This window comes from Chelonoidis abingdonii, chromosome 1 (assembly GCF_003597395.2).
Source record: "Chelonoidis abingdonii isolate Lonesome George chromosome 1, CheloAbing_2.0, whole genome shotgun sequence".
NCBI lineage: Eukaryota > Metazoa > Chordata > Testudines > Testudinidae > Chelonoidis > Chelonoidis abingdonii.
The window spans coordinates 88283834-88295179 of NC_133769.1; the positions used below are offsets into that span (position 1 = coordinate 88283834).

At 39.9% G+C, this 11346-nt stretch overlaps 1 protein-coding gene across 1 annotated transcript; it reads right to left on the reverse strand.

The window, feature by feature from the left end:
* Nucleotides 1-279: 279 nt before the first annotated feature.
* On the reverse strand, nucleotides 280-5526 carry LOC116835626 (uncharacterized). Its single transcript, XM_032798613.2, has 4 exons — nucleotides 5448-5526; nucleotides 3217-3282; nucleotides 3028-3131; nucleotides 280-874 (listed from the first exon to the last, which is right to left on the reverse strand). The coding sequence occupies exons 2-4, from the start codon at nucleotides 3265-3267 to the stop codon at nucleotides 280-282; spliced, it is 750 nt and encodes a 249-aa protein (XP_032654504.2). The 5' UTR covers nucleotides 3268-3282; nucleotides 5448-5526.
* Between the last annotated feature and the right edge of the window lie 5820 nt (nucleotides 5527-11346).

An 11346-nucleotide genomic window follows, 5' to 3' on the forward strand; every position in this document is an offset into this window, starting at 1 on the left:
TTCACTCACCTTGAAATGGGAAACCGTAAGCGCTTTGATAAATGGTTTGAAACATTGCCTAGTTTCACTGTAGCTGTTACACTAAGTGTTTGTACCTCTAACTTTAGCTGCAAGGCTATTTCACAATGTTCTTCTCAATACTTCTCAGTGAGTCACAACACATCCCTGCACAGCCCAACAGGCACTCTAGCCTAACAGGAAGAATTTTCCTTTTTCTAGCTGCTCCAGTGTGGCCACCTTCTCTAACCTAAATATTAGAGCGAAACACAGTTGCACATTCTACTTGCCTTTATTTCCTAGAGGCTTATTTGGTGCCATTTCAGGATTCCTTTTTTCCTTTGCACAATCTGCAGGTAAAACACTCTTCTTGCGCCGACCTTTTGCACATTGCGTCATTTCATGATCCATATATTCAGACCCCGATGCCAGCTTCTCACACTCTTCTGATGCTTGGCTTTTCCCTGATCTTATGCTTTTGTACCTTAGGGACTGCTGGTTCCTTTTACTGTAATCAGCACCTTCAGTGAGCTCCTTCCAGCTGTAGTTCAAGAGATTTACAATTCCCTGAGGGAAAATAATGTCATAGCTAGCAAAGAGCTGCAATATTTCTCCAAGTTCATGTAAGATGGTGGGAGTCATGTATTTATATTCATCCAACAGGCTCGGTTGTATTTCTTCATCTGCTGGAAGGACTGAAGGCACTTGAGATAGCTTTGAGCTGGGAACTTCACTGCTAGTTTTGAATAGGGAAGCGCCAGATATCTGAGGCAGAAATGGATATTTCTCTCTTCTTACTGTTTCATCTTTTAAGAAACTGTCTTCATTTCCTTCCACATGTTCTGCTGTACATCCAGGATTCCTGAATTTGACCAGGCTGGGAAAAAGATATTATACCTTTTAAGTAACAATTATTTTTGTTAAATAATATAACCAGGGAGTATACACAGTAGAAAGATGTCCACCTTGCAGTCAACATTCCTGCTTACAGTCGCAGCAGACAGCCCAATGATTGAATGGATATGGATCCTGTGCTACTTTCTCATCCCCAGAAGTGGTGCTTCTAGATCAAGCTGAAACATTGACAAGGTTGTATGGTGAAACTTAACAGAGCTATAGCAGCAGCTGGGAGACTTTCTATGGACTTCAGTATGCTTTGGATCACTTAAAATAAATTCACTTACAATAACTATGCCTGCCCCTATTAATAATGACACAACTTTATTTTGTCACACACATTGTTTTCATAAACAATTTCCTCTCTCATAAATAAAATTAATATCAAATAAGTTAAAGGTTCTGCCTTTTACAGGTGACTTCCATTAAACTAGGCTCTGGATGTCCAAGGAGGGCTTTGCAGGTTGTTAGGTTTTATATACATACTTTTTTTTTTTCACTTTAGAAACATGTGAAATAACAATACTGATCTTCCCCGGTTGTGGGAGGTATTGGAGCATACTTAATTTGAGCTCTCACTCCTTAGTTGAAGGGGTAGAGGTATTCAATCTTTAAAAAGATGTCTTTTATTCAAAATAGGTATTAACAAAGAAGGTTCTAAATCCAGTCCTGCAAATACTTATGAAGGTGCTTAATTTTAAGCATGATTAGTTTCAATGGGAATGTCTCACATACTTAAAGCTAATCTGGGTAAAATGTTGAGAAATACCAAAGTGATTTTGGAACCTGAATCCCATTTTCAAAAATGACTTAGGTGCTGAAGAGCTTCAGTCCCACTGAAAGCGAATAGGCTCCTCAGTCTCTTTGATGTTTCTGAAAAATGTATCCTCTGACTAAAAATCTCTTTCCCTCTCTGTTGCTCAACTTTGACTCCTGTGATGTCATCACTAGTTCTCTATTCACCAGAGAGTCTTCCAGGACTGACAAAACCTGAATGTCCAATGCAAAAACCAGTAAGTCCTCTCCCATCCCCGTCTTTTTAAAATGACCATCCCTGTCCATCCTTTTGTAACTTTATATTTAATAAAGAAGTAATAGGTTTTTTTAAAAGGCATATGACCATTTTATTTCTTTCCAATTCACCTTTAACTCTTACAACCTTAGGGCTTGTAGCCAATAATGCCATATGGAATGCCATAAGGTTAATAGCCACTACTGAGCTCTGTAGCAAGGTAGCAGAAATTCATGGAAGTATCATTCAACAAGAATTTCATAAATCATTTACAAGGTATAAAGTGACTTGTAAAGGCGCACTAAACTAATAAGGAGCTCATTAGCATGCCAATGCTGGAGATTTCTCAATAATTTGTGCCAACTAATAGGGTTCTCCAGGCAGGTGTGTCCATATGTCTGCAGGAAAAATATCAGTTTTAAAAATGAAAACAAATATTTATGTGAAGCACATTGCCTAAAGAATCCACTAGGAAAAACTAATTCACATCTTTCAAAATATTCACCCCTCTCCCCTGAGGTCATGAGTAGTCAGAGCAGAAATCTGACCCCTGGTAGAGAATCACTGCTCTGAACTATTCATCATTCCACGCTGCTTCTCAATGTCATTGTAAGCTCCATAGGGCAGGAATATTTTCATCATTATTATTATCTGCTATTGTGTATTATGGTAGTGCCTGAAGATCCCAGCCGAGACTGTGGCCACTTTCTGCTAGCTACTGTGCAAACCTCTAGTAAGAAACAGTCTCTTCCCCGAAGAGCTTGCAATCATCATACAGTGTGTTTCTCTGGGGGTACTTAGGAGAACATGTTTGCTACATTTGCAGAGCTGAATTGTAACCATTAAAGATTTTAGGTGCAAACTCATTTTCTTTTTACTTTAAATAAATTTTAGGTTATCACTGGCCATTACTGGCAGTTTTATTAGATTTTTTTTAAAGTTATAAACAATTCATCATATTGAAACAAACTCAAAGGGAGATTTTTCAAAGGCACAAATGGGGGTCCAGAGAAGTTGGGTGTTTTCAACCCATTTCTCCCTCTGAACATTTTCTTCTCAACTACTAGTTGGTGAAAACTGAATCATATGTATTGCCACTGGCATCATATGAACTCCCTTACCTGGGAATAAAGCCCACGGGCTGAGAATTTGTGGTGAGTGAATTGAAATCAGCGGGTGGTTCTTCTGGTATTTTCTTGCCCCGCTCTTTTGTTCTAGATTTCAGCTAAAACAAAATATATATTTTGGATTAAACTTGTAAATGCTGGGGGGAAAAGGAACAATAATGTGCTAAAGATGAAAGAAAATACCTGGTCAAAGAAATATATGGGTCCTGGCTCCAGGGTTACAGGCAGTGGCATTTTCTCCCTTTGTTCCTAAAAGGATGGAAACATGGTTATGCCAACAGAATGAGGGAATGAAAAGTGTTAGTATTTTCTGCAACATAATTAAGGTAACAGTATTGTTTTCCTTGCAAGACCCCAAAAATCCTCTCCAGTTAACATAGAAACCACTGCCATAGGAACAGCAACAAAATATTGCATAATTAATTTTTTAAATCTTTTAGCTGTGTTTAAAATTATATGAAATTCAAAAAAATTCTGTTTATCAATTTTTGATAAACGGAATTTGTGTTTGTACTGCTCCAGACTAGCTTCAGCGACTTCTTGAGGCATATTCTCTGTAATGACTTTTCTTTTGTTTATTATGTGGATAAAAATATAAAAATGGCAGGTCTCATTTTGAGACGTGACTATCAACTGGTGCATACACAAACTTTACCAGATAGGGCTTTTATTATGCCTTTTTCACAGATATATAACAAACATCTTAAATACGTATTCAAGAAATATTGTTTCAAGTCTAAGGCCTTGATCCTGGAAGGAGCTCCATACAGATGGATGCCTGCAGCCATACAAAGTCAATGGGTCTCCTCTTGGAGGCAGGGGTCTGACTGCATGGAGCACCCAGGACTGGCGCTAGGGGTTTGAGCGCCCTAGGCGCACGGCCATTTCGCCGCCCCGCGCGCTAGTCCCCCGGCTCCGCAGTCCTGCCTGCGGACGGTCGGCTCCAGTGGAGCTGCGGCAGTCGTGCCTGCGGGAGGTCCACCGCAGCCGCGCGAATAGCCGACTGTCCGCAGGCACGACTGCGGCAGCTCCACCGGAGCCGCAGACCAGCGGACCCTCCACAGGCACCACTGCAGCAGCTCCATCGGAGCCGCCTGCTACCCCCTCTGGCAAAATGCCGCCCCCTAATAATGCTGGCGCCCTAGGCGATTGCCTAAGCCACCTAAGTGCAAGCGCCGGCCCTGGGAGCACCTTATTGGAGCAGGGCCTAAAACATGTTTGTGTGGAGATGCAGAAATACTGAAATAGCTATTTATCAGGTAAACAATCTGGGAATTTTAAAAGTGTAAATCTATACAAGAGACTGGAAATTATTTTTTCAGTTATGTAACATTAATCTTATCACCATTTAAAAACAATTGTTCGTAAATGAAATGCAAGGGAGGGTGCATCTGCAAAAAAGTCGACCAGTTGAATACACAAAGATCTGCATTTTAACATGCACATAGACAGATGTTCCCCAGTTTGTGTGTAAAAATGACAGTCTGTGCACTCCAGTGTATGGGTTTTGCAGCAAGATAGGAGAACATGAGTTTTCACAGATACACTCATTGTGCTCTTTGAAAATCTAGCCTCAAAATGATATCAAGATTATGATAAAACTGACACAAGACAGGAAAGTCAGAATTCAGGTTGATAGGCTGCACGTAAATTGTGGCTTGGTGAAAAAGGTACGTGCCAATGGTTAGGATTTAGAAAAACAGGCTGCCAGGATTAAGTCTAAGTTTCTTGGCTTCTGTCAATTGTGTCACTTTTAATTTTGATTGCATATACTTTTTTCTGTTTTAAATACAAGTTTTGAAAAGGAACTTTTTCAGAATAAAAAGAGCCATTTATTTGCTCATGCTACTAACTCAAATATTTTTAACAATATTTATAATTCTCATAATTAATATTATTGATTATCTTTGTTCAGGAGAATCTAGTAGCAAAGTGTAGGACCCACCTCCCTTCTCTATGTTCAGAAATGGGGTGAGGAGAAAATCTCTCTCTCCCTCTCTCAGAGTGAGTACAGTACATAAAAGACACTTTCTCTAGTATAGTAAGCTTCTTTCTGTGTCAGACATCTGCTTTTACTTTGTCAGACATCTCCAGTCTTCAGAGCTGATTCTGAAGTCTTTACTCGTGTGAATAATTCCAGTAGTTTCAGTGGATTTTACACGTGACAAAGGGCTGCAAGTTTGGGCCCTAAGCTTGGACGAGAAGTATTAAAATGTCATAAACACGCAATTGTATGAATGAAATTAGCAACAGAAGTACATTTGATAAATACATTCATACTGCACTTCAGAGTTGGATGTAGACTGTTCATTTCCTATTCCCCCTTCATTTCCCTCGTACAATACATACATAAAGGACATCTCCCTTTCTTGGCATAAATATAAGACTTGAATGAAGAAAAAAGCATAACATACCCTGAAAGAAGACTTTCCTTGAAGAACAGAACTTCTTTCACTAGTAAAATGATGCAAATGCAAACTGCCTCCTTAGAAAGAGAGAAAAGGAAGTGTGTCAATGTGCTGTCTTTCTACACAGAGTTTAAAGTCCTGTTGCTTAGTAACCACATACTCTGGACTGTACTCAACTATAATCCCTTTTCTTAACTTCTCCAGCCCATGTATGCTTATGTCTGGAGAGTTAGCTTTAAGTCCCTTTCTCCACCGCAAAAAAATGTTTTCATGTATTTCTTTCTCAAGACTCCACATTGGCTCTACCATCCAGACAACACAATTTTATTTGGCTGCTGTCAAATAGCATGTCATGTTTCAAAACACAGAATTACCTAACATAACACAGTTTAAACACGAACAACAGGAGACGGACATTAACAGAGAAAAGGCCCAGACCTGTGAGTTGGTGAGTGAATCCCTCAAGATGCGGATAGGACTGAGCTCTTCTTAAACCTTGGTGATCAGTCCCAAAGCAGCAGGACAAGCTCTCCAGCACACAGTTATGGATACAAATTTATGATTCATTATCACTTTATTAAGTCAATTCTGTTTCTTTATATCACTTTATTAATTCTTCAATTTTTAAAATGTGGTTCCCCATTTACAATCTTCTATTATTTGTGCCATCCTGCCATTTATTGCCACTAATGAGTTACTCATGCCAGTTTTAACTCATTACAGTATTTCATTTCCTTTGTTATTTTTTATTCATTTCTTGTCACCTTTGCAAACTGCTACTGCCACTGGTTCTTTCTTCTGTCACCCATGTGCTGCTTTGCTCTTCTCACCCTCTCTCTGGCTTGTGTTCTCATCCTCTGGATTTTCAGCTCTGCATTGTTATTACTCTCACTTTTTCTTCTCTCCACCACTGCTCAGTATCATCTCCTCCTCTCTAGGCCCCTCCTGACCTATTGGGCTTCCATAAACTTGTAAATCTCCATTATCTCTAACCCCTGCTACGTAATTGTGAAAACAAATGGGCTGGAAAATTTCCTCATATTACAAACAATTAAGGAGCAGGATAGGGAGCGCCATCCAATGCATCTGTCTCAGTCCACCATGGCTGCCTCCCTCTGTTCCCCAGAAGGGACAATGGCTATACGTGAAGTTGGAAGACAAAAAATGTACTGGAAAATGGGAACACTGTTATGGACCCACAGGACTGTAACAGGCACAATGCAGATGATGTGCACAAATAAAAACAATACATACAAATGAAGGCTTGTCCAGGATTAAAAAACAAAAAACACCCAGCTCTGTGCAACCTCCATCCTATCTAATTAGGAAACCACACAGCAAAGAAATAGATTAAAGCTGTTCGAGGCAGCAGTAAGATATATATCTATTGCTGTGCAATCTCTTATTGATAAAATGAAAGGCTGATCCTTTGTGGCCTATCCTAATTAGCTACATACAGTATCACAGAGATCCTGATCAGGGAGCATGAATAACGGAACAGGAGAAATGGGAACAGTGTTAAAAAATTAGCAGCCTTGTCTACACACAAAAGTTGTACTGTTTTAACTATACTGGTACAACTCTCAGTGGATACAGTTATACCAGTATAAATATGCTTATACCAGTATACTTTATTCCCATACAGGAAGGGCCATAAATGATACTGTCATAAGGCAGCTTTTTACTGGTATAACTGTGTCCATACTAGAGGTTGTACTGGTATAGTTATATTATTATAAAAAATATCAGACCCTCAACTGACATAGTTATACCAGTACAAAAACTGTGGGTAGACCAGGCCTAGTGATATCAGGAATAAAATTGACTTAATGAAGGGTGATGAATGGCAGCACAGCTGTTCTCCCTTTTTGTTTTTATACTACTTTACACGATCTATATCATGTTTTACAAGCAAAGGGTATGGGAATTCCACAAATTTCAGCGTATGGCATGTCCCTCACATTGTTTCCATCCCCAGCAAGCAAGAATGGTGGGTGGACAAGGGCTATATCGATAGAACAATGGAAAGAATTTTTGTATGTGGAATAGTCTCTCTGGTCTGTCACTCTGAAAGATAGGGTGGACTAGTGGTCCCTCTGAATAACAGGATTAGAAACCAGAAGCTTGCGTATTCTAATCTCAGCTCTGTGTGTAACTCTTGCTCCATGTGAACTTTGGCAAATTACTTAACTTCTCTTCCTCACTTTTCTAACTCTAAAAGCAGTTGCTTGTGAGGCTAAGGGTTCACTGTTCTTTTCAAGCAACTCCTGTCTCAGAGCCGACAACTCACTGTATCTAATACATCACTATACCTAATACCATGGTATTTATCTATGATGGGTACTGAAAGATTGTAACTTATCACTACTCACAATCATTGTGAAATGTGTGTATGGATAATATTTCAGGAATAATGCAACTATATTGAAAACTATGCCTTATTATGCCTTGAAGTAAAAGTTAATCACCAGGGAATTGTATGTCTCAGTAATGATTCAAGTGGGAGGCAATTGCCACCCCTCCCAGGTCAGCTGGTGATGTAGTGCATGGTTCAATTGTCTACTCTTGCCCAATCCCAGAACAGTCAATGGAAAACCAGCAAAGACAACTGCAAACAATCAAAACCTCCTTTGGAGGGGAAAGGCAGATTATAACAGAGAGGGCGGATCACTGGTCTGTGAATAAAGACAAAAGACTGAATCATATATAACAGTGTGGAGAAAGACACTCCTTCCATATACTGAGTGAGGCGACATCTTGTTGAGTGGGGGTGTTTCATGAAGATTGGATCCTAGTTCCTGTGAAGCCAGCCCCCTTGCAACAGACTGAACTTTGGAGAGGAAACTTACCTTTATTAGCTATGCTTTATAGTGTAGTCCTAGTTCACATTTTATTATTAATTTTATATGGTAACCATTTATTTCCATCACTCTCTCTTGTTTCTAGTGGGACCACCCTTTTTACTTAAACCTCTTTAGTTTTATTTTAAGTGCTGTGTATCACATAGGAGTGGTGATTAAGGTTCACCTGGTAAACTGGGGTACACTGTCTCTTTAGGAGCAGGGGATCTGGATTCCTTGATTTCTTTAATTATTAAAAAGTCACCATCACCAAAGCGTCACCCAATGGCATCCACCCCAAGAGTTTCTGGAACACAACCAAGGAAACTTCTCATTAATGTGAAAGAGGGACAGATTTGCGGAACAATTTAAAACTAAAAGGTTTGAAACACCTGCCCCTGTTTACAAGTGGGGGCCTCGTGTTACCCGAAGTTCTGTTTTCCTGGAACGATATCCAGCGTACGAGATCGTCACATGTGCGTGCAGTCATTCAAACAGAGTTTATATGCAGTAAGGCAGTAACGTAAAAGCTCACACCGACAGCTACGTTTGTATATTTCTTTTTTAACACTGTAAAGGTGTGCTTAACAGATCAAGTGAAGCCGCTGCGGCTGTCACCTGCTCTCAGAAGACCAATCAGGGGACAGGATACTTTCAAATCTTGAGGGAGGGGAGTTTTTGTGTGTGCTGTTAGTTTTTGGTTGTTGTTCTCTCTGGGTTCTGAGAGGACCAGACGTGCAACAGGTTTCTCCAATCTCTCCGATATCAGGCTTTATAAGTTCAGAATAGTGAGTACTAGGTAGATAAGGCAAGTTAGGCTTATGTTTGTTTTCTTTATTTGCAAATGTGTATTTGACTGGGAGAAGTTCAATTGTGTATTTGGCTTGGAAGGAGTTCAAATTGATATTTGCTGAAAGGATTACTTTGTACTTGTATACTTAGGCTGGGAGGGTATTCCCAGTGTCTATAGCTGAAAGACCCTGTAACATATTCCATCTTAAATTTACAAAGATAATTTTACTGTTTTTCCTTCTTTAATTAAAACCTTTTCTTGTTTAAGAACCTGATTGTTTTTATATTCTGGTGAGACCCCAGGGAACTGGGTCTGGATCCACCAGGGAATTGGTGGGAGAAAGGAGGAAGGGGAGAGAAAGGTTAATTTCTCTCTGTGTTAGGATTACTTTCCCTCCAGGGAGAGTCTGAGAGTGGGAGAGAGAAGGAAGGGGAAAGGTGAATTTTCCTCTCTGTTTTTAGATTCAAGGAGTTTAATCACAGTGATCTTCCAGGGTAACCCAGGGAGGGGAACCTGGGAGAGCAACGGTGGGGAAAGGGTTTACTTTCCTTGTGTTAAGATCCAGAGGATCTGGTCTTGGGGTCCCAGGCAAGGTTTTGGGGGGACCAGAGTGTACCTGGCACTGGAACTCCTGGTTCGGTGTAGCACTACAGGTTCTAGCTGGTAATAAGCTTAAAGGAATCCATGCGGTACCCCATCTTTTGGACGCTAAGGTTCAGAGTGGGGAATTATACCATGACAAATGCCAATATTTTAAAAGGGCTCTAGAGGTGATCCCAGCAATTACAGACGGGTAAGTCATGTCAGTACTGGCAAATTAGTCGAAACAATAGTAAAGAAAAAATTGTCAGACTATAAGAAGAGCATAAATTGTTGGGCAAAAGTCAACATGGTTCCTCTAAAGGGAAATCGCGTCTTACTAATCTATTAGAGTTCTTTGAAGGGGTCAACAAACTGTGGACAAGGGGATCTACCTGCGTCTGACGAAGTGGGTATTCACCCACGAAAGCTCACGCTCCAAAACGTCTGTTAGTCTATAAGGTGCCACAGGATTTCTCTGCTGCTTTTCCAGTGGACATAGTGTACTTAGATTTCCAGAAAGCCTTTGACAAGGTCCCTCACAACAGGCTCATACGTAAATTAAGTTGTCACGAGATAAAAGGGAGGTCCTTTCATGGATGAGAACTGGTTAAAAGACAGGGAAAAAGCGGAATTAATGGTAAATCTCAGAATGGAGAGGGTAACTGGTGGTGTTCCCCAAGGGTCAGTCCTGTGACCAATTACCTATTCAACTTATTCAAAATGATTCTGGAGAAAGGATAAAAAGTGAGGAGGCAAAATTTGCAGATACTAAACGCTAAAGATTGTTAAGACCAAAGCAGATGTGAGAATTCAAAAAAGAATCTCACAAAACTAAGTGATTGGGCCACAGAATGGCCAAATGAATTTAATGTGGATAAATGTAAAGTAATGCACATTGGAAAAAATAACCCCAACTATACATAAAATATGATAGGGGCTAATTTAGCTACAACAAATCAGGAAAAAGAACTTGAGTTAATCGTGGATAGTTCTCTGAAGATGTCCACGCAGTGTGCAGAGGTGGTCAAAAAAGCAAAAAGGCTGTTAGGAATCATTAAAAGGGATAATAGAATAGAATGGAGAATATATTTTGCCTTTATATAATCGATGGTACGCCACATCTGAATACTGCATACAGATATGGTGCCTCATCTCAAAAAAGATATATTGGCATTAGAAAAGGTTTCAGAGAAGGCCAACTAAAAGATTAGGGGTATGGAAAGGGTCCCATATGAGGAGAAATTAAAGAGGCTAGGACTTTTCAGCTTGGAAAAGAGGAGACTAAGGAGAGATATATAGAGATATATAAAATTATGATGATGTGGAGAAAGTAGATAAGGAAAAGTTATTTACTTGTTCCCATAATACAGAAGTAGGGATCACCAAATGAAATTAAAAGGCAGCAGGTTTAAAACAAATAAAAGGAAGTTCTTCACACAGGCGCACAGTCAACTGTGGAACTCCTTACCTGAAGGAGTTTGAAGGCTAGGACTATAACAGCGTTAAAGAGAACTGGATAAATTCATGGAGGTTAAATCCATTAATTAGCCACGATGGGTAAGGAATGGTGTCCCTAGACTCTGTTTGTTTGTCAGAGGGTGGAGATGAATGGCAGGGAGAGAGATCACTAGATCATTACCTTTAGATTCACTCTCTGGGCACCTGCATTGGCCACTTCCAGCAGACAGAT